Raw genomic sequence first — 23,569 nt, forward strand, 5'->3', positions numbered from 1 at the left:
TACTTGGTATTCCAATGGCAACGTGACCTTGGGTCACCATATTTGACAGTACTCAGCCACAACCAAGTGGAATCAGATTTCTCATATTTGTTCTGGTCAGGCTGTGACTGAGCTCTGTGTGGAGTGACAAGGACAAGGGTGTGGCGCGTTATCACCCTGGCAAGATCAGGTGCCACTGTGGGCCTGGAAGAGCATTAGGACCAAAGAGGTGTGAAGCTTGCTTTAATCCTTGGCTCACAGGCTTGGGAGGGTCTCTGAGGGGAGTCACATGGTCAGCATGTGACACTTGGAGTGAGAAAGAAAGCAGGAAAAGTCACGGCACTATCAGCTCTGTCCCAGCAGGCAATGCCACTGTTGGCAGTCTGGCCCGAAGAGGTCTTCCCAATCTGTTTCTAACAGTCCAGAGAATTCTGCTCTTCAAAATACACTTGAGCTGTTCTTTGCTGCTCAAACTCTTACAAAGTGTGTGACTTGTTTCCGTGTCCAGGAGCGGATGCCCCAACGCCTCACAGTGCCTGCTGCCAACCTGGGACTCCTGCTCCACCATGGGAGTGTTGACAGTGAAGAGTAAAACTTGAGGCCACTACAGCACCCTCATCACCTTGTCCTAATGAGCCAAGAAGCTTGCTTGTGTGATGATAGAAAAGCTTCAAGTGCTTATAGTGACCTGTGAACTTCAGGCATCTCCCAATCGAGGGAACCCCACAGTGGCAGAGAGGTCCAGTCAGCCTCTGGTACATTTTCAAACATTAGCAGATGACTCTGCAGTCAATATTTGCTTTGACCCAGTTTGGAAGCTACAACTGTTAGTGAAATGAGTCATTAATAAGAAATGGACACGAAAAAGTTGGGATCAGACTAGGTTCAGGAAGATTCTGAAGGCAGGCAGGCTACAGAGGGAAGAAGAATAGGGCTGTTGACTAGAATTCGAGCTGAGCAAAATGTTATTTTGGTTAGTGTTTTGCCATAATTTTTCTAATTTTTAATGAATGTATTTTTTGAAATACATTTTGAAATGTACTTTGAAACGCTGCACGTCACTTCCGCATGAGACCTCTGCTGCTCTGGGTTGCTGGGTTACAAATGTGACCCTTCTGTCACTTACAATGTGAGGACGTGGACAGTGAGGGTTATTATGGAACTCAGGAAACACATCAACTTTAGGAACAACGCATTTATCACGCTTAAAAAATACCATTTGAAATAGTAACGTTTTAAAGAAAATATTGTTGTGCAAGGCAGTTAGAAAGCCAGGAAAAACAAGATACGAACAGTTTACCACAACTCATTAGAAATAGCAGAATCGCCAAGCTTCCTTCTGCAGGGAGAATGCAGTTGGAACTCTGCTTCCCACTGAGATCCACAGACTCCCAGAAAGCACACAAAGAAAACTGGGTTTAACATATCTACACTCTATGCAAACACACCTTCCAAACCCTGTGCTAAGAAAAAAAAAACTATTCTTATAATTTTTTTTAATTTGGTCCACTGAGCTAACAACTCTGAGTTCTCAAATCTTTCATCCCACCCCTACACCCCCCAAGTTAGAAACTGGAGCAGCAAGCCAGAAGGCCGGCAAGGCATAAATAAGATATTAAAGTGCTTATGCACAATCCTAGAAAGGATTTCATTGGGAACAGCAAAAACTTCTAGTGCAAAAACTGCTTTTGCCAGCAAAGCGCGCACTCTCTCTCTCTCTCTCTGAAAACAAAGGCTTACAGTCAAAGTTAGAACGGCGAGAGGGAAGCAAGGGCAGCCTTTAGTCAGGCTAAATGTGTACATTTATGAATGGCCCAAACTGTTCAGTCTTACAAAAGCAGGAGACAGTTTAGAGACAGCCTGAGTTCACTGACTATGGGAAAATTGTTGTGTTCTGTCCCACAAATGTCCCTCAGATGTGTCACCAGCTGGGACAAGGACAGCATAACTCCAAGTACACTTGCAGTTTGGAAGAGAACAAAGTTACCTTATCTTGGTTTGTCCTGAGAATCTCAGCTCTTCTTTGGAACCCGACCTTTACTTTGTGCTTTTGGGTCTGAACAGAGACTGGGGTCTGTAGGAATCAATTCCCTTGGGTTATATGACCATGGCCTTTTGACTCTCAGCTTTATCCTTAAAAAATTTGTTTTGGAAATCCATAATAAAATAGTTTTGTCCCTTTTTAGTATAATAACACAGATGAGGCGCTATTATCCTTTATTTTGTTTTTTTTCTTTTCCTTCAAGGATCCAAGTTGAAAGCTCTCAGGAGGACATCCAAGTCACCGAGGTTGGCAGCCTGGAAGAGCTCTGGCTGGTCCATTAGTGACAGTGCAATCCTGAGGGCCGCCCAGATGTTCCCAGAGATGGCAGGGTGAGGGACCTGCTGCTGGTTCCTGCTCTTCCTCTGCAAGCTAAGGGCAGTGAGAAAGTTGCTGACGGCTTCTCTGGAAAGGGGGAAAAGCACATCTTAAAATGCTGTCAATTCTAGAGTCAGCAGACTAAAATAACCAGATAAAGCTGTTTCTGTGCTGAGCCCTAAGTCTCTCCAGCTCTCCCTCGTGGCTTTCAGGTTCTCTAACTATTCTCTTGTGAGCCAGAAAAGAAGAGAAGAAGAGAAAAGCCAGTTAGCTAGGAGGGAAGCCAACACACACGGTAAGTCAATGCATTCCCACTGTTCCAGGAATGACCTGCAGATGTGATCCATGCGCAGAAATAATCTACATACCCTGTCTTCGAGAATGAAAATACCCCCTCCCCCCAGAGCAAAGTGATCTGAATTTGTCTGGTTGTGGCAGAAATAAGCGATTAAGTTTCATTATTAGACCACCTGGGCTTCAGTCCCAGCTGCCAAGCCTCAGGCAAATTTCTTTGCTGAAATTCAGTCCCTCTGTGAATAATGAGGATAGCAGAAGTCATTTTAGAATTTTGCTGTGGAGTGCCCTGGAGCTAATTTCTGTAAAAGCTTTTATGGTTAAAGATCAATAGTTCTCAAAGTGTGGTCTGGGGAGCCTGGGGCTTGTGAGGGCAAATGGTTTTCATTACAAAACTTGACCCTTTCACTTTCATGTGCTCACCTCCCCTGCTCACCTCACCTGCTCACTCACCTGCTCACTCACCTGATCACTCACCTGCTCACTCACCTGCTCACTCATCTGCTCACCTCACCTGCCCTGCTCACTCCCCTGCTCACTCACCTGCTCACTCACCTGCTCACCTCACCTGCTCACTCCCCTGCTCACCTCACCTGCTCACCTCACTTGGTCACTCACCTGCTCACCTCACCTGCTCACCTCACCTGCTCACCCACCTGCTCATTTACCTGCTCACCTCACCTGCTCATTTACCTGCTCACCTCACCTGCCCTGCTCACTCCCCTGCTTACCTCACCTGTTCACTCACCTTCTCACCTCACCTTCTCACTCACCTGCTCACCTCACCTGCTCACCCACCTGCTCATTTACCTGCTCACCTCACCTGTCCTGCTCACTCCCCTGCTCACCTCACCTGCTCACTCTCCTGGTCACCTCCCTTTCTCACCTCACCTGCTCATTTACCTGCTTACTCACCTGCTCACCTCCTCTTCTCACCTCACCTGCTCACTTACATGCTCACCTCCCCTGCTCACTTCACCTGCTCACTCACCTGCTCATTTACCTGCTCACCTCACCTTCCCTGCTCACTCACCTGCTCACTCACCTGCTCACCTCACCTGCTCACTCACCTGCTCACTCACCTGCTCACCTCACCTGCTCACCTCACCTGCTCACCCACCTGCTCATTTACCTGCTCACCTCACCTGTCCTGCTCACCTCCCCTGCTCACCTTCCCTACTCACCTCATCTGCTTGCCTATACACCTCACTTTGCCTAGGAGGCATGCATATGAGATAGCCCAACAGACAGAATACAAAGGCCAAAAGAAGCGGCTTCTAGTAAGCAAGATGTTAAAGGAGTTTTCCAAAGCACAATACAGTGCTACTGTTCTTTCTCAGAACAGTCTGATGTTGGAAACTGATTATTTTCTTATGAAGCATGTTGTTTCTGAGGACACGTAGGTTTTTATTGTATTCTGATAGGTAAAACTCACATTATCCAAAGGCTTTGGTCATCTTGTCTGTAGGAAGTGTAAAAGGGCCTGTGAACAGGGAGGAGTGGGGCCAGCTGAGTTCCTGACTATTCGGTGGCTTTGTAGCTTTTTGGGCCATGACTGTGCCAGGACATTTTAAACAATAACCCATTATTTAAAAATTTCCTTCCCTAATGTTATTGCGTTTTAAAAACAAGCTCACAATTTCTTCTTTTCTAACTCATTCTATCTATACATCAGGTTTAGAACAAACTGTCCATTTGTTTTTGCTTTGCCAAACAGTGGCTCTGAAACCATCCACAGCAGTTTTACCAGGTCCCCTTAGCTTTCTCCCTCTCCGGGTTTCTTTTTTCCTCATATGGAGAATTTAAACGCTTGACTGTTCCTAGTTCACACAGAACATGGGTGTTGAGTCTGAGCCCAGGCATACGTCACCTGTAGGCACCCAGATTGATGCAGCTGATGCCAAGGTTGTATCTGGACCGGATGAAACCTGGTTGGATCTCCAGGGCTCTTGTGTAGGCCTCTACAGCTTCCTCACTGCGGTCTCCATTTGCCAAGGTTGCCCCAAGACGGTTCCACAGTGTGTAATCCTTACGACAAAGACCAGAGCTCTTTAATATCGGGGAGCACTGTGGTAGTATTCCCTTAACCCTCTGCAAGTGAAGCAAGATGGCTGAGTGCTCATTCAGCACTCACAGACAGGGTCTGTAGTGAGTTAAGGTACCAGAAATTCTCCTCTGGGTTAACTGGTAAAAAGGACTTTTATTCCTCAAAGGGTGGTGGTCATTTGATATCTTGTAATTAACCTTTCTATTTGAGGCATTCTGGTATAGACGGCTGCTGTGCTGTATGCACATCTGCCTGAAATCACTAATGGCAGAGGTAAAATGTAGAAGGAACGTACAAAGGTTCACCCACAAAAGCCTGTTTGTTACAAAAAAAAGCCCCAGCTGTGCTGCTGGGGTTCCTCACCTCGGGCCGGACAGTTAAGGCAGCATTGAATGCATCGATTGCTCTGTTGAACTCTCCACTCAGGTGGAACAGAACTCCAAGACCAGTCTGCAGGTCTGGGTCGATCACGTCACCATTTTGGTGGGCAGCTTCCAGGTATAATTCCTTCACTCCTTCCAGAACAGAGCTATGGAGGAAGAATCTGATTCAGGGCTCAGGACTTTGGAACCCCTGGAGCCAGATTTTCAGGTGGTTATGTGGTGTTTGATATGCTTGCTGGGAACTGAACTTGGGGCCTTAGGAAGAGAACTATGGTCTCTTAACTGCTAAGCTATCGTCATGTCCTTACAAAGCTTAAGGGCTGGGATGACAACTCAGTGGCCAAGAGCATGCAATGCTCTTGTAGAAGACCTGGGTTTGTTTCCCAGCACCCATTTAGTGGCTAACAATAATGATCTGTAACTCCAGTCCCAGGGGAGTGACATCATCTTCTGGCCTCTACAGGTACCAGGCGTGCACTGGGTGCACAGGTCTATGTCCTGACAAAATGCCCATCTCCATAAAAATAAAAGAATGATGCATTAAAAATTAAAAATCTTAGCTTAACGAGAGGACTATTCATGCTGAATGATAAACAAAGTCAATTGTTATGAATATGCAATAAAACACATATACAGGCCACATTAGGTTCTCATGGGGGAGCACTGAGGACCATGTGCTTGCCGGTGCTTGATCCTTGAAGCTGAGCTGACCGAGGATTCAATGAGGAGTTAGCATTGGAATTCCTTGTCTGACAAGGGACTTGGGTCTATATACCCCTAGTCCTCGGAGCACTGGTATTAACTCCAAAACATTTGGCTTTGAAATACAGTAAGTGGGTAAATGGCCTTCATGCTGGTTATTATTTCTAAAGGACAGCTTCTGGGGTTTAGAGATGTGGTTGTAGCTCCAAAACACCAGCCCGCAGCTCTGTGGAAATGTGGCAGAACCTTGTAAAGTGGAGGCTGATGGAAGGAAGTCAAGTCATGGATGCCTTGACATCCCCCTTGCTTCCCAGCCACCATGAGGTCATGAGCTACCTTCATAACAATGTGCCTTTGTTTTGACACATCACCTGATCGCGGTTCTTAAGGCAATAGGCTAGCTGAGCATTGTCTAATTCGTTAAGAATGTGAGCTAAGGCACACATTTCTTCCTTATAAGATGCTAATATTCAGTTACTATAATAACAGTTAATAGAAGAATTCCACATAGTGAGGAGAACCTGTCAACTGGGGATTTAGACATTCGCCGGGTGAGGCCTGGAGAGCTTTTCTTATTCTTCACAAGGTACTTGTACTTTGGGTTTTGCTTAATCCAGTTCTTTAGTGCCTCACAAGCATCCTGCTGATGGCTGGTATTGGTGTAACTCACAGCCAAGGCCATCAGAGCCTTCAAGTTGTTGGGCTGCAACTCCAGGCACCTCGAGAGAAGGCAAAACACCAATGGTTAGTTACAGACAGGTATTTTATACAGCCTCGAGACCTCTACTAATTAAAACTTACAGAAGTTGAATTTATTTATGTCAAGTCACCGAAAAGTACTTTATTTCTCCAAATGAGAATTCAGACAAAAGAGTGGTTTTAAAGAGGTTAAAATACCCTCATGACAGCTGGATTTGTAATTTTATTTTTTTTTAAAAAATACTTATTTTATGTGCATGGCTGTTCTGCGCCCATAGCACGCAGCAGAGAATTGATCCGGAGTCCTCTACAGCAGCAACCAGGGCTATTAAGCACCAAGCCCATTTTTTTTCCAGCTCTGGTTTTGTTCATAAGCTTTTCTAAAGCCACAGGAAGTGTGGTTGCTACATGGTATAAAAAGAAAATTGCTTAAATGTAGCTGCATTATCTTAACTCCCCTAGTTGGACTTGAACAAGATTTTGATGCAGAGAGATAGGAGGCTATACAGTGTTTGACAAAGGAAAGGGTGATATCTTTGTTTCTAGACTACTAATAGAGGCTGTTAGATATTCCAGGCTTTTGTTGTTCTCTGAATTCCTTTCTACTGGCCTCTAACGGGACTTTCCAAACAAGTGCAAAACAAGGACTTTGCACTATGCCCAGTCTAGCATTGGGGGCTGCAGTGGATCCCAGGTGTGACAAGCCCATAGATGATGGAGATGCTGGGAGGATCTGCCTAAAATGTGGAGAAGCAAGTGCCTGGGACCTCAGAAACTCAGCCACAGACTCTGAGTGGGTGTCAGGACCCCCTTGGAAATTTCAGTGCTTGTGATGCTTCCTCAGTCCTAACCAAGTTAATTACGATTTCTGGGCGTGTCTAAGACATCTCACAAAAGAATCCCATTGTTCATTGCTCATAGGTTTAGGAACGCCCGATTCACAGTGCTCTAGAATTTGCATCCTGGGATGGGGGGGGGGGGTTAAGTCCAATCTCTGTTTCACATGATCTAAGAGGCCTTGGCATTCCCTCATTTCCGGCGCCTCTCAAGGAATTCTCTCAAGAAAATCACGAATGCCCCAGTCAACTTTTGCTGAGAGATGTGAACATGAGTTGATGTGTAGATTGAGAAGCATTTAAGGAAAATTCTCCTCGGTGGTTTGGGAAAATTATCCCATGAGAGCTATGTAGGCGTGCACTTGGCAGCCTAGCCCATGCCTTGAACAAATTCTAGAAGCCCAAAGGCAAAATTCCACTTGTCCCCAAGCATGCAGTTGCGAACTCAGCTTTATGTACCTCTGGAGGGCGACAATGGCTGCCTGCTCATTTTCATTCTCCGCCTGGGTTATACCAAGAAACTGCCATGCCTGCGAGAACGAGACAAAACAGAAAACAAAAGCCCAAACCAAACCAACACAAGAAAACAGACAGACAGACACAAAACAGACGGTTACCATTGCAAAACGAAGCAGACTTGCTTGCTATTATAGTTAAAGCTGCGATCCCCTGTGGGGAGCAAACTTAATTACAGGGAAGCTACCTGGAGGGAGGATCAGCCACACACTCCCAGCTCTGCTGCTCTGTGATCCTGTATTTTATTTACTCAGCCCTCCAGATGGGCCACCAAAGGGCCACCAAGGTGTCTTCTTAACTCCTGTGCATTTCCCCAGCTCTTCAGCATAGTGTGCCGGAACTTAGTGTGGTTTTGAGGACACAGTAGACATCCCATAAATGTTGGGAGAAGTAAATCAAGGGCGATATATGGTATGACTTGAGACCCAGACAAAAGCCACATTTCTCCCTAAAAACCACAGGTTGAGCCTCATGTTTGCTGCCTGTTTGTTTGTTTTTAAGGCTGGACCGTCTCATGAAGCCCTGGCTGGTCTAGACCTCTCTATGCAGACCAGGCCTGGCCTTGAACTCACAGAGCTCGGCCTGCCTCTGCTTTATCCCCCACGTTGGGATGAAAGGTTTGCACCATATTGGTGATCTTTGTGTTTTCTGTTCTCAATTTTTATCTTTTGGGGCTCTGGGTCTCAAAGCAGAGAAGCTCAGTTGGAAAGCAGGCAATGTCTCACTTTCTAACACAATCAGTCCAAGCCAAGTGAACTTTTGTCAACCTTGACGAAGATGCACCCTGCAGCGTCCCATCTCATTCTGACCCCTTAGCACACACAAGCACTATTCCAGTCCCGACAGAGTGAAAAGCAATGTCACCTCAGCGTCTCCAGGGTCCTGAAGGATTGCTGCTTCCATGAACAGGATGGTGACAGGCAGGTCCCCTTCCTTCAGCCTTTTTAAGCCCTCTTCAAATGCTCCAGGCCAGTCCTTGAAGGGATTTTCAGTGTGAAAGTAATATCCCTGTGACATAGAAAAGGCCGCAGCATGACCAATCCATGTCTTCATTCTTACATCCAGTAAATCCCTGAACAGCTTGTTGCCTCATGCGGGGCAGGGAGGGTAAAGGTGTCTCTACTGAAATTGCATCTTTAAAAAGATCTAACACAAAATATGCAAACACTTATCTAGTATTTTCTATGCCTATGGTAATTAGGCAAAAAGCTTATACTCAGTCTTGAAATTAGGCCCTGCTTGTTTTTGGACTGTGGTCATCCTGTGGCACTAAAATGCTTTATGTAGATATGTTAACATTTATTTAACCAATCTGATTGGAGAACATTTTGGTTACCTAAAAAAAAAAATGAGTGTCATGGTGGTTTATACTGAGCATTATTCTGAACAATGGAAACAGGCAGGAGGATCACCCCGTGTTTATAGCCAGCCTGGGCTAACATAGCAAGCTCTCGCCCAGCCTGGGCTACAATATAAACCACAGTCTCAAAGGCTATTTTAGTTTTCGAATAAGACTACAGTGAAAGCTCCATGCTTCAGGGTGTTTGCATGTGTTTCTTGCTTTATGCTAGACCGGAGAAGGGATGCTTTAGAGAAAGCCCATGGACTGGTTTTAGGCCATATGGACACAGCTGATTTGCCTTCGGGTTAAAATATCTCCTGCACTGTTTGAGACTACCATTTGCTACTGAGTTACTGGCACAAATTCTCATAAAGGTCCTTTTGTTTTGAGTGTCACAAACACACCTGTTGATGAAGTACCATCTTCCAAGGATGCTTAGAAAGAAACACTGTCAAAAGCCAGAGGACCTGCCTGTTCATATGGTGATGGGCTGAGTCAGGCCTCAGATGTGTGGATTACAGCCGATAGTCTGGTGAGCCCAGGATCTTCCTTACTTAGACTGGGTATATACTTTGTGGGAAAGACAGTTACTTTTAAATTTTTATGTTTTGAGATGACCCAAACTCTTGAGGGACAGGGATCATTGTAAATAGACATTTCAATTTGCAGACTGTAGATTCCCTAAAATCAGAGATGTTCAACATATTTCCTCTACCCAGGGCAAAGCACATGCTACACAAGCATTTGCTACATTGGGCAAAAATGTCCTGACCATTACCCAGGACTGAATACTATTGAGACTTATTTCATATCTCTAAACCACAAGGTAAATCTTATCAATGAATATGTGTGAATATGTACATATGTCTATATGTATATGTGTGTGCATGCATATTTGTGTTCTCAAGTGCATGTATATACATGTGTATATATATATATATATATATATATATATATATATATATATATATATATATATATATATATAAACATGTATGCATTTTCTGTGTAAGAAACATATTTCTGCCTTTCAGGATACTTGTAATAATTATAGGTGAAACTAATTCCAATTAAATTCTAAAGTAAAAACAGATCTAATTTAAAGGCAGAGATCTCAAGGAAGTTGTAACTTAATGGGCAATCTGGCTGGTGGTTCACCGGACCTTCCTATTTTCCAGGGCTCTTATCAGGGCTCTTATCTTTGCAAAACCCTTTGGGTTCCACCTGGTTGTATGAAGACCATTCTTTGTACCAAGCATCTTTGCAGATAGTACAATAACACCAAGAGACCTAGCCTGAGCCTTCACTGTGTTATAAAACCAGGGCAGATGATTGGCGAGGAGCTACTGTAGGGTTAGCCTAATTCTTGTACAGCCTACTCTAAAAGTTCTGTACCTGACCACAGGGCAGGTGGTAAACTGTGGGATCAGTAGCAAACAGTGACATGTCACTTTAGGTAAGCTACCCTCAAACACCGAAGTTACCTATTTTCCATCAGTTATGGTTTTTTTTTTAGGTCATATTGACATCAAACTGCCTTTAAATCTTAGTTTTATTTTAAACAAACCAGTTATTGAATGGTCCGTAAAATGTGATCTGTTAAGTCTGAGGACTCCTGATAGCATGGCAGGGAAGACTGACTTACCTTTTCACTGGCAGAGACGGTGACTTGGTTCTGAGCTTCCTGGTTCTCGGATATCCAGTTTCTCCGGGCCATTTCTTCCCATTCTGCCTGCATCTTATCCCAGAACTCCGTATCTGACTAAGAAACAGGAGAAATAGAGAGAAATGGGCTGAAAAAAAATCACACTGTGTTTATCTGGTTTGTTTCTAGAGAGAGGTTTCCGTCATAGATGAAATGGAGGAAGAGGAGGAGTATTTAGGTGGGCAAAGCCCAGCAGCAGGCGTAACTTCTACAGGGTACCCAGTGGTTAAAGTTGGTCAGCTCTGACTTTTGGGTTGTTTGTTTGAGACAGGGTCTCCTGCACTCCAGGTTGACCTCAAACTTACTATGTACTTTGAATTTTTGATCCTCCTACCTCCAAGTGCAGAGTGTTAAGATTGTGTGCAATACATTCTGTTTATGTAGTATTGGGGATCGAACTCATGGATTTTCACATTCTAGGCAAGCACTTTATCAACTGAGCCACATTCCCAGCCCCAGCTGTGATTTTTCTCCAGCAGAAAAATTCTCCAGCACTAACATTATCTATGCCAATAAATATCAGCTAACAATTCACCATGGCTGCTCCTCAGTTGATGATAGTGTTATCACCAAATAAATCCGGCAGCAAGTTGAAGATAATGAAGATACAATAAACAGACATTTATGAACCAAGGAACCTAACCTACTGAGCGTTGTGCCTTAATGACACGGCCCACTGCAGAGTACCGGGTGCGTACTTTTGCAGCTGTGTGTTTGACGGGTGAGTGCTGCCCAGCATGGAGGGGGAAACCCTACTGCATACTGACAGCCCAGGTGACGGTCAAAATTGGAAGTGCAGTTCATACTGAATGGATGCCACTCACACACCATTGTGAAGTTAAACTATAATATATTAAGCTATCCTAAGTTGGGTACCCCTGCACTTAGAGACAGTTTCAAATGTGGTAGCAGATGTAGTTTAAGAAGGGAGGCCTGAACCTGAGTTGCTCCTAGAGTATAAAGAATTGGAACAGCTCTCTTGGGCTGCCTGGGCAGGGACTTAGGTAGCCCTGGGCACAGACAAGGGGAACTGACCTTACTGTGTGCCGAGCACTATACCAAGAGGACAGGAAAAGCCTGAGTTTATTGCTCTGAGAGGAAGTCACAGGATTTCAGCTCCGCTGGCTTCTAAGATCAGGATTATCTGCTTGTATCAAGTTTTGCCTCCTGGTCTAGGATGGGAGAATCTCATGCCTGCCTGTGCACCTTTGTCTTTTCTGTAGAAATGTGACTTGTGTCAGTATATACTGTTTTCCTTTTAGCTTCCTACTCATATCCTGTCAGGGAAGCCTGGTCATTCACCCTCTTACTTCATCAAGGGCAGTGTGGCTTCCTCTGCTCGGGCAGAACTGTCTGTGCTAAGTGGTTGGCTTCGGTGTTATTAAGCCTGAGGAGAGCACTTCAGGTATCCAGAACAAGAAGAAAAGAGTGAGTCTCTCAAAGGACCTAGGAGCCATGGAAGCAAGACTGGTAGACTTCTCAGGAGTAGAGAAAGATGAAGGCTTCTGGGTTCTGTCTCGAAAGATCCTGGTGTACACCTGATAATTTCCCAGCATACCCATTTCACCTCAGAATCATGAGTAAGGAAAGAGGGGTGCAGTGGTTGGAACCCTGGTTCTCACTGGCAGGGAAACAGATGCTGAACTTCTGGGGATCACGATGTTCCCTAGCACTGTGCTAGCCATCCAAATTTTGTGACCAGGTGTGTCACTTCCCAGATGCTTGAACGGCATCTTGTTTTCTTTAAACCGTATGATGAAGCAGTTGGAGGTATTCCTTGGGCACCTCAGTCTGAAGCTGAGAGTCAGGATCTTCCCCTGCACGTCTCAAACGGCTTTAGAGCCTTAGGTCTGGTGACTTGCTGAACCACCATAACCCTTGTTGAGGGCAACCTCCTTTCCATCTAGTTGGTCTCCCAGGGCAGTACCAACCCGACATGAGAACTTTTCTTCAAAGTTGCCAGAACGATCATCAGAACACATTTAACCTTGAACCCAAGCATTTATGGAATAAGAGTCAGCCAATGTGATACACTCCAAGCTACTGAATAAGCAGGAGGTCCTTACATCCTCTGTCAGTTCTGGAACATTCATTCCTACCACAGAAATGGGTTCTGCCGTGCAGAGGCTTTCCCTCAAGGATGCAGCAGGTGAAATGATAACGTCTGAGATGTGAGCAAAGGGAACAGTGTACAGGCTACGGTTGGGGGTGAAAGGGAAATTTTCCTTTTAAGGCATCTTCCTAATAGACAGCAAAGTGTACAAATAAGAAAGTCTCAAACAATAGCAGCCCTGGGGATATGAGGCAGCACACTGAAATGTTAACAAGGGATGGGGAGACTGATGGAAGAGAGGGGTTCTTGCTTCAAACTTTGTATTTCCTGAATTTTCTGTGATGAGTGTTGTTTGCTTTTTGTAGTTAATCAATAACAAGAAACAACAAAGCCCCCAAATAAATTGCCCTCCCTCTTTTAAGCCCTGTTAAGACTGATTATGATCAAACAATGACAAGTATGGAAAAAAGCATATCTCGAAGACGCAGGTTTCATCAGTCTGTGGAAAATAAGAGCCCCTCCCCCCTCCCCAAGGGAACCTTCCAATGCTGTGCTAACTCTCATCAAGGTCAGTGCCTTCACATTCCTAGAAATTCAGCCACTCACCCTCTTGAGAGTCCTTGGGACTTAAAGCCCTCTATAATCTGAATGGATAATAAAGGGCTTCCACACCGTGTACAGCTGGGTCACCTTTCCCATTCCACACTAGAGGAGTATGTGTATAAATCCTACCTATCTAGGAAACAAAACTTCAGGTGAGGTGGGGCTGCTGGCTCCCATTTAATGAGATTCAGTAAGATTTACTGTTCCCACTTAAACTAAGTCACAGCAGACTAATTAATCTGCAGAGCAGTTTTCATTTAATTACAGAATACTTTTAGCGTCATCAATTTCCACTCAGTCTCAGAACCCAGACTTTCCCACCATAACTGTAATTAACACAGCTCCCTGCCCCGCTTTTAATGAAGTCGAGAAAAACCTCCAACATATTTGAATTTTAAACATTTTAGACATGACCAAGGGATTTTATTTACTGATGATTTCCTTAGCTGTTCTGGGCTCTTAATAGACCATTTTTCAGAATTGCCATGTGAATCTGCTTATATCAAGTGGTGGTTTGAAGAATAACCCCTATTGGCTCACATTGATAGTCCCTGGTTGGTGGGACCATTAGGAGGTGTGGTCTTGTTGGAGGAAGTGTGTCACTGGGTGGGGCGGGCTTAGAGGTATAAAAAGGCCCATCTCATTCCCAGTTAGTGTTCTCTGCCTCTTGCTTGTGGATTGAGATGTAAACTCTCAGCTACTGCTCTGGTACCATGCCTGCCTGCCTGCTGCCATGCTTCCTTCCCTGATGGCCATAGAATCTAACCCCCTGAAACTGTAAGCCCCCAAATAAATAATTCTATAAGCTGTCTTGACCATGGCGTCTTGTCACAACAATTGAAAAGATGTTAAGACTCACTAGAAGTGAGTAACTCTTTGGAATTTGTTTCCATTTTAACAACAGCCTTCTAATGATATCTACAGAATATATTAAAAAGCCAACCTGGGGTATACAGTATAGTGATTAGGAAAACAGAGGTCCCTTCAGACAGACATGGGGTCAACTCCTTACTCCATGTATGATTGCTTGCAAGTCCTCTCTGGGTAATCTTCAGGACCACCCTTAAGGCTCAGAGACTATTTAGGAGGAGGGGGCAGCAAGACTGTAAGAGACATTGGAAGTTGGGGAGGACTGGAGTGAAACACTGTCTTCTGCATATGATGGGGCCACTGCACCCACAAACTTATGGCAACTGTGGTTGACTGCATAAGACCAAGCCATCCAGCATGAAGGAAGCAGATGTTAACCAGCTACGGCTTCTACCCAAGAAGCTGTGAAGAGTTGACTGCTTCTGGGGGTTCAAGAGTTAGTATTCATTAGGGGTATCACCAGGATATTATGAAAAGCATGAACTAGAAGCAGTGGACTATTAAAAACAAAAGAGTGCCTGGAATTGGGAAGGGCTGATGGGTTATAGAGAGGAAGGAAGGCTAATATGATCCAAATACATTGTATGCATGTACAAAATTCTAAAAAAATTTAAACATTATAATAAAAGTATTCATTGTATTTTTATATCATTGAGAAAGACAGAGTGCAATAAAATATTTTTTACCACCCCAGAATTCTAATCTCTCTGCTACATGTTGTTCGCCGATTTATTTTCCTGCAAATACCTATTCTTCCTCTTCTAGACAGGTCTTCCCATTTAAATCTTTGTTTTCCACCTAATTATTCAAGAACTAAGAGAAAGGTTAAGAAAAGTACAGCAGAGCCTCTTGAATGGGCGATTAAGTAGCAATTTAGACCATGTTTATGAATAGCATCACAAACACTGGACATTGTATAACGTTCCCCGGAGCTGGGGGAACAGGCTGCAGGGAAAATGGCTGCAGATCACTGTGCCAGCAGCAATACTTTCATGGGATGAGATTAGGAGGAATTTGATCCATAGTCTTTTCTTGTACTTTCCAGAATATTCCATTTTTTAAAAGATTGCTAGCAGGCATTTTATTTTGGTGGTAATTTTTTTTAAAGAAAGCTTAGTTGTTTCAATTTTATTCCACAGTGACCTCATAGTGTGTCAGTTTCCCCTCCCCCTCTGATGTGGTGCATGTGTGCAAGGCTTGTGTATATATGTATGATGTATGTGTGCTTGCATACATATTTATGGTGTATGTGTGTTGTGTATACATATGTATGGTGTGTGTTATATATTTATATGTATGTTGTAGACTGTATTGTATATACTATATGGTGTATGCGTGTTGTGTATACATATGTATGGTGTGTGTTATATATTTATATGTATGTTGTAGACTGTATTGTATATACTATATGGTATATGTGTGTTGTGTGTACATATGTATGGTGTATGTGTGTTGTGTGTACATATGTATGGTGTATGTGTGTTGTGTGTACATGTATGCATGTGGGAGTCAAAGGCTGATTGATGTCCATTGTATTTCTCAGTTGCTTCAATGCTACTTTGGGGGCTAGTGTTTCTTACTTGCTTAGCTATGCTGGCTGACCAGAGAGCCCCAAGGATCCCATGCCTCTGCCCCCCCAGCACCAAGACTACAGGCACGTGCTAAGGTACCCAGCTTCTCACTGTTCTGAGAACCTCTCAGGTTCTCTCGCTTGACAGACAGACAATTTACCGACTGAGTCACTTTTCTGGGCTCTGGAGCAATTTTATAACTCCGAATTCTTTCTGCTTAGACAGTCTGTGTTGATGATTGAGATATGTGCTGTGCTTGTGTGTGTGCTATATGTATATGAATATGTGTGTGCCTGCACATGAGTATATGTGTGCTTATGCTTATATGTATGTATGCATATATGTGACATGTGTTGTGTATGTGTGTTCATAGTTTTTGGAATTCAGCTTTAAAATGTTTAAATTGAGACCCAGAATGTGGTGGTGGAAATGAAAATAAAACGTTCCTAGTTTTGAGAAGACAAATCATTTGATAATACTTAGCTTTTCAATAGAAACCAGTTATTCAAAATAGCCTTTGCAAATGTATATAATTATGTATGTAGAATGGACAAAGAACATGAAAAAGTTACTATTTAGTGTACTGGCATTTCTCAGCAGCTTCTGGCCTTTCTTCCCCCACAGGGTTTTCAATTTTTTTTATTGTTGTTTTTAATATAACATTTAAAATAACCTTACCAGGAGAAGAGCTATGATAAAGGAACTATTCTGGTAGGCAACAAATGGTAACGTCTGTGGCTGGTCAGGGCCTGAAAAGCTAATAGCACAGAGATGTTGCTTTATTTCAGGAGGGGCAGCTCTGAGGTTAGAGCAGGCTAGAACTCTAGGTGTGACTTTCATACTGAGTAGTGTGACCCCCCTAATAAGAAAGCAAGTTTCTCTGTGTCTCCATGGCCTTCAGTGGGAGAAACAGTCACTGAGCAGGCATTTGTGGGCACCAAGTGAGGTGGAGAAACTTGGGTTGGAGCATGAAGCTGTGCTCAGAGGGGGCTCCTAGTACAGCTACCTGCCAGGGTCCAGGGAGAGGCCAGCATCTTCTTATTCCTGTCCTTTTCATGAGAAAATAAGCCACCAGAAGAACAACTTGGCTAGAAGGATCGTAAGGAACACAGGCTTTCTATATTTAATTCTAATTTAGGTAGGATAATATAGGATATTTTTCCCTATCCTTTTTGAATTTTTTAAGAACTAAGTCATAGTATTAAAAGCTTCATGACACTGGCCTAAAAACCAACTTACAGGTCGATGAAGGAAGTCAATGCAATTATAGCTACATGACTTTTGACAAAAAAAAAAAAAAAATACATTGAGGAAAAGACAATATTGTCAACAAATGGTGCTGGAAAACCTGCAGAAAATGAAGTTGAGCTTATCTCTCACCGTGAACAAAATTCCAAGCTAAGCAAGGAACTTAACATAAAACCAGATACTCTGAAGATGCCAGACAATGAAGCAGGGCATGCTGCTCAACGTAGACGGTTTTTAAAAAATGACTTTTAAAATGTGCATGGTATTTATGCCTGCATTTTTAGCTGTGCATTATGTGTGTGCAGTACCCACAGAAGATAGAAGAGGGCATCAGCTGCCCTGGAACTGCAGTGTTGGATGGCGAGTCATCATGTCATTGACCAGAACCTGGGTCTTCTGCAAGAGCAGTCAGAGTTCTTAACTGCTGAGCCTTGGCTCCAGCACTCAAGGTACCAACCTTCTGAAGAGGACTCCCACTGTGCATGAAGTCAGACCAACAGCTGACAAAATGTGACCTCGTGAACTTAAAAACTTCTGTATAGCAAAGGAAGCTTTCAACTGGGTGAAGAGGTAACCCACAGAAGGGGAGGGAATCCTTACTATGTATCCATCAGACAGGGATTTGTGTCTAGAATATGCAAGATACTTTGAAAAATAAACATAAAGAAGACAAACAACTCAATTAAAAATGATGTATAAGAGCAGTGAGCCAGCGCCAGAAAACACAGAGTGAGGAACCTCACTCAGACCACCTGCCACCAGGAACAGCAGTGAGCCAGCAGTGAGCCAGCATGCAGTTCCCAGTTCCCCCTCCTCGCCCCAGCTTTCTCCAGGGAACCAGTAACCCTGCATCAGGCTATTCCCAGCAGGACAACACGGTGTGAGAAACAAGCACTCAGACCACCAGGAACAGCAGTGAGCCAGCAGTGAGCCAGCGGTGAACCAGCAGTGATCCAGGGACACAAGACTGACAACAAGATGGCAAGAGGAAAGGGAAAGAACGTATTCCAGGGAATCCAAGACAACCTGGCAACACCAGTACCCAGCTCTCCCATCACAGCAAACAGCGGAATGCCAAACACACCAGAAAAAGAAGACGCAGACCTAAAATCATACCTCAAGACGATGATAGAGATTCTTAAACAAGAACGGGAGGAAAAGCATAAAGAATTAGAAGCTTTTAAAGAGGAAACAAGAAAAACACTCAAAGAACTCAAAGAACTAGAGGAAAACAGAACCAAAGAGATGAAGGAATGGAAGAAGGAATTTAAAACGGAAATTGACACAATAAAGAAAACACTAAAAGAGATAATCCTGGAGGTAGAACACCTAAAAAAGAAATCAGGAGTCACAGATGCAAGCTTTTCCAATAGACTACAAGAGACGGAAGAGAGAATCTCGGGGGCCGAAGACAACATTCAATACATAGACAAAACAGTCAGAGAAGATGCAAAAACCAAAAAGCTCCTAACCCAAAATGTGCAGGAGATCCAGGACACAATGAGAAGACCAAACCTAAAGATAATAGGAATAGAAGAGAGCAAAGAATATCAACTAAAAGGCACAGTAATTATCTTCAACAAAATCATAGAAGAAAACTTCCCACCCTTAAGAATGAGATGACCATGAGCATAAAACAAGCCTACTGAACTCCAAATAGATTGGATCAGAAAAGAAACTCCTCCCGACACATAATAGTCAAAACGCCAAGTGCCCAAAGTAAAGAAAAAATATTAAAAGCAGTAAGGGAAAAAGGCCATGTAACATATAAAGGCAGACCAATCAGAATCACACCCGATTTCTCAACAGAGACTATGAAAGCTAGAAGAGCCTGGACAGACATCATACAGACCCTAAGAGAGCACAGGTGCCAGCCAAAGCTGCTATACCCAGCAAAACTCTCAATCACCATAGATGGAGAGACTAAGATATTCCAAGACAAAACTAAATTTACACAATACTGACAACAAACCCAACACTACAACGAATTATAGGTGGAAAACTGATTACAATGAGGGGAGCTACATCCTAATAAAAACAAGAAAACTCCTAAGCAAGAAAACCAAAAGAAGAAAGACACACAGGCACAATTCAACCTCCAAAAGCAAAAATAGCAGGAAACAGCAACCACTATTCCTTGATATCTGTTAACATAAATGGACTCAATTTCCCAATGAAAAGACATAGGCTATCAGACTGGATATATAAACAAAACCCAGCAATTTGCTGCATACAAGAAACTCATCTCAGAGAAAAAGACAGATACTATCTCAGAGTCAAAGGGTGGGAAAAAACCTTCCAAGCAAATGACCCCAAGAAGCAAGCTGGAGTAGCCATTCTAATATCGAATAAAGTAGATTTTCAAGCAAAAGTTATCAAAAAAGATAAGGAAGGACACTTTTTACTCATTACAGGGGAAATCTGTCAGGAGGAACTCTCAATCCTTAACATATATGCTCCAAATGCAAAAGCACCCACATTCATAAAAGAAACCCTAATAAAGCTCAAAAAATACATTTCACCCCACACAGTAATAGTGGGAGACCTCAGTACCCCACTCTCACCAATGGACAGATCAGGGAAACAAAAATTGAACAAGGATACTGTAAAACTAGCAGAGGTTATAAACCAACTGGAATTAATAGATATCTACAGAACATATCATCCTGAAAAAAAAAGAATATATTTTCTTCTCAGCACCTCATGGCACTTTCTCAAAAATTGACCACATAATTGGTCACAAAAATGAGCCTCAATAAATATAAGAAGATTGAAATACTCCCATGCATCCTCTCAGACCACCATGTTCTAAGGCTGGTCTTTAACAACAACAAAGACAACAAAAAGCCCACATACACATGGAAACTAAACAACACTCTGTTAAATGATAGCAGGATCAAAGAAGAAATAAAGAAAGAAATCAAGGATTTTCTAGAATTCAATGAAAATGAAAACACAACATACCCAAACCTATGGGATGCAATGAAAGCAGTACTGAGAAGAAAACTCATAGCTCTGAGTGCTTCAGAAAAGAAACTGGAGAGAGCATACATCAGCAACTTGACAGCACAGGTGAAAGCTCTAGAACAAAAGGAAGCAGATACACCCAAGAGGAGTAGATGGCAAGAAATAATCAAACTTAGGGCAGAAATCGACCAAATAGAAACAAAAAGAACCATTCAAAGAATCAACAAAACCAAGAGCTGGTTCTTTGAGAAAATCAACAAGATTGATAAACCCTTAGCCAGACTAACTAGAGGGCAAAGAGAAAGTATCCAAATTAACAAAATCAGAAATAAAAGTGGAGAAATAACTGAAATTGAGGAAATTCAAGAAATCATCAGATCATACTACAAAAGCCTATACTCAACAAAGCTGGAAAATCTGGAGGAAATGGATGAATTCCTAGACAGATACAAGGTACTAAAGTTAAATCAGGACCAAGTAGCCATCTAAATAATCCCATAACACCTAAAGAAATAGAGGCAGTCATCAAAAGCCTCGCAATCAAAAAAAGCCCAGGTCCAGATGGGTTTAGTGCAGAATTTTATCAGACATTTATTGACAACATAATACCAGTACTCTCCAAACTATTCCACAAAATAGAATCAGATGGAAAACTACCTAACTCATTTTTTTGAGGCTACAATAACCCTCATTCCTAAACCACACAGAGACCCTACAAGGAAAAAGAACCTCAGACCAATCTCACTTATGAACATTGATGAAAAAAATACTCAACAAAATCCTTGCAAACCGAATCCAAGAACACATCAAAACGATCATTCACCATGATCAAGTAGGCTTCATCCCTGGCATGCAAGGATGGTTTAACATACGGACATCCATCAATGTAATCCACCATATAAACAAACTCAAAACAAAAAACCACATGGTCATCTCACTAGATGCTGAGAAAGCATTTGACAAAATTCAACACCCCTTCATGTTAAAAGTCTTGGAAAGAACAGGAATCCAAGGCCCATACCTAAACATAATAAAAGCAATATACAGCAAACCAACAGCCAACATCAAACTTAATAGTGGGAAACTTGAAGCAATTCCACTGAAATCAGGGATTCGACAAGGCTGCCCACTCTCCCCCTACCTATTCAACATAGTACTGGAAGTCCTGGCCGAGGACTTTACAGAGCAAAAGGAAATTAAAGGGATACAAATTGAAAAGGAAGAAGTAAAAACATCACTATTTGCACATGACATGATAGTGTACTAAAGCGACCCCACAACTTCCACCAGAGAACTTCTACAGCTGATAAACAAGTTCAGCAAAGTGGCTGGATATAAAATTAACTCAAACAAATCAGTAGCCTTACTCTATTCAAAGGACAAACATGTGGAGAAAGAAATTAGGGAAAAGATACCCTTTACAATAGTCACAAAAACTATGAAATACCTTGATGTGACTCTAACTAAGCAAGTGAAAGACCTGTATGACAAGAACTTCAAACCTCTAAAGAAGGACATCGAGGAAGATCTCAGAAAATGGAAAGATCTCTCATGCTCATGGATTGAAAGGATCAACATTCTAAAAATAGCCATCTTACCAAAAGTAATCTACAGATTTAATGCAATCACCATCAAAATTCCAACGCAGTTCTTCACTGAGTTGGAAAGAGCAATGTGCAATTTCATTTGGAATAACAAAAGACCTAGAATAGCAAAATCCATCCTCAACAACAAGAAAACATCTGCAGGAATCACTATTCCTGACCTCATGCTATATTACAAGGCAATTGTGCTGAAAACTGCATGGTACTGGTACAGAAATAGGCACGTTGATCAATGGAATAGAGTAGAAGATCCAGAAATGAGCCCTCACGTATATGGTCATCTGATTTTTGACAAAGGAGCTGTAAACATTCAATGGAAAAAGACAGCCTATTCAACAAATGGTGCTGGTCCAATTGGCACTCAGCATGCAGAAGAATGAAAATAGACCCTTTCTTATCTCCTTGTACAAAGCTCAAGTGCAACTGGATCAAAGATCTCCACATTAAACCAGGTACACTGAAACTATTAGATGAGAAAGTAGGGAAAACCTTAGAACTCAAAGGCACAGGAGAAAATTTCCTAAACAAAACACCAATAGCTCAAGCTCTAAGGTCAAAGATTGACAAATGGGACTCAATGAGATTGCAAAGTTTCTGTAAGGCTAAAGACACTATCATGAAAACAAAACGGCAGCCAACAGAGTGGGAAAAGATATTTACCAACCCCACATCAGGTAAAGGCCTAATATCCAAGGTACAAGAACTCAAAAAGCGAAATACCAGAGAATCAAACAACCCTATTAAAAAATGGGGTACAGACTTAAACAAAAATTTCTCAATGGAGGAATATCGAATGGCTGAGAAACATCTAAGGAAGTGCTCTACATCCTTAGCCATCAGGGAAATGCAAATCAAAACAACCTTGAGATTCCACCTCATACCATTCAGATTGGCCAAGATCCAAAACTCAGATGACAGCAGATGCTGGCGAGGATGTGGAGAAAGAGGAACACTTCTCCACTGCTGGTGGGGTTGTAAACTGATACAACCACTCTGGAAATTAGTCTGGCGGTTCCTCAGAAAAATGGACATAGTACTACCTGAAGACCCAGTTATTCCACTTCTGGGCATTTACCCCAGAGATGCTCCAACATACAACAAAGATACATGCACCACAATGTTCATTGCAGCTCTATTTATAATAGCCAGAAGCTGGAAAGAACCCAGATGTCCTTCAGTAGATGAATGGATACAAAATTTTGGAACATTTACACAATGGAGTACTACTCAGTTATCAGAAACAATGCCCTAACAAAATTCTCAAGAAAATGGATGCATCTAGAGAATGTCATCCTGAGTGAGATAACCCAGTCACAAAAAAACAGACATAATATGCATTCACTGATAATGGAATACTAACCCCAGAAAGCTCTGAACAACCCAGAAACAACCCACAGACTATGTGAAGATCAAGAAAAAAGAAGAATATATTTTAATTAAAATTTAACTGTATCACATCCCCTTTTCCTTCCTACAGCCCCTCCCAGTTTCTCTCCTATCTCCTCAAATTAATAACCTCTTTTTCTATATTATTATTACATATATACATATGTGTATGTATATGTACCCACAAATACTTAATTACAACCTTATAAAATGTATTTGTATACTTTTATGCAAAAATGCTTAAAAATCTGTACATTTATCTTTGTTTTTTTAAAATAAAGTGAAAAAATGATGTATAAAACTGAACAAAAAGTTCTCAAAGGAAAGATAGGTAAACATCCTGGAGATGGGTTAGAAACCGATCAACATCCTTAGATATCAGGGAAACGCAGATTAAAATCATTT

The 23,569-nt window shown here is 42.5% G+C and overlaps 1 protein-coding gene across 3 annotated transcripts in view; it reads right to left on the reverse strand.

Annotated features, from left to right (window-relative positions):
- Nucleotides 1-2,088: 2,088 nt before the first annotated feature.
- PEX5L (peroxisomal biogenesis factor 5 like) overlaps nt 2,089-23,569 on the reverse strand; it is a 148,203-nt gene continuing 126,722 nt past the window's right edge. For all 3 annotated transcript variants that reach the window (XM_080929313.1, XM_080929312.1, XM_080929311.1), the window contains 7 exons: nt 10,803-10,919; nt 8,680-8,823; nt 7,759-7,829; nt 6,286-6,483; nt 5,043-5,208; nt 4,503-4,660; nt 2,089-2,425 (listed from right to left, as the gene is read on the reverse strand). In XM_080929313.1, coding sequence (XP_080785439.1) covers nt 2,221-2,425; nt 4,503-4,660; nt 5,043-5,208; nt 6,286-6,483; nt 7,759-7,829; nt 8,680-8,823; nt 10,803-10,919 — 1,059 coding nt within the window. In that variant the 3' untranslated portion in view covers nt 2,089-2,220. The remainder of the gene's footprint in view (nt 2,426-4,502; nt 4,661-5,042; nt 5,209-6,285; nt 6,484-7,758; nt 7,830-8,679; nt 8,824-10,802; nt 10,920-23,569) is intronic.

The sequence above is a fragment of the Micromys minutus genome (genome assembly GCF_963924665.1).
Source record: "Micromys minutus genome assembly, chromosome: 15".
NCBI classification, from domain to species: Eukaryota; Metazoa; Chordata; class Mammalia; order Rodentia; family Muridae; genus Micromys; species Micromys minutus.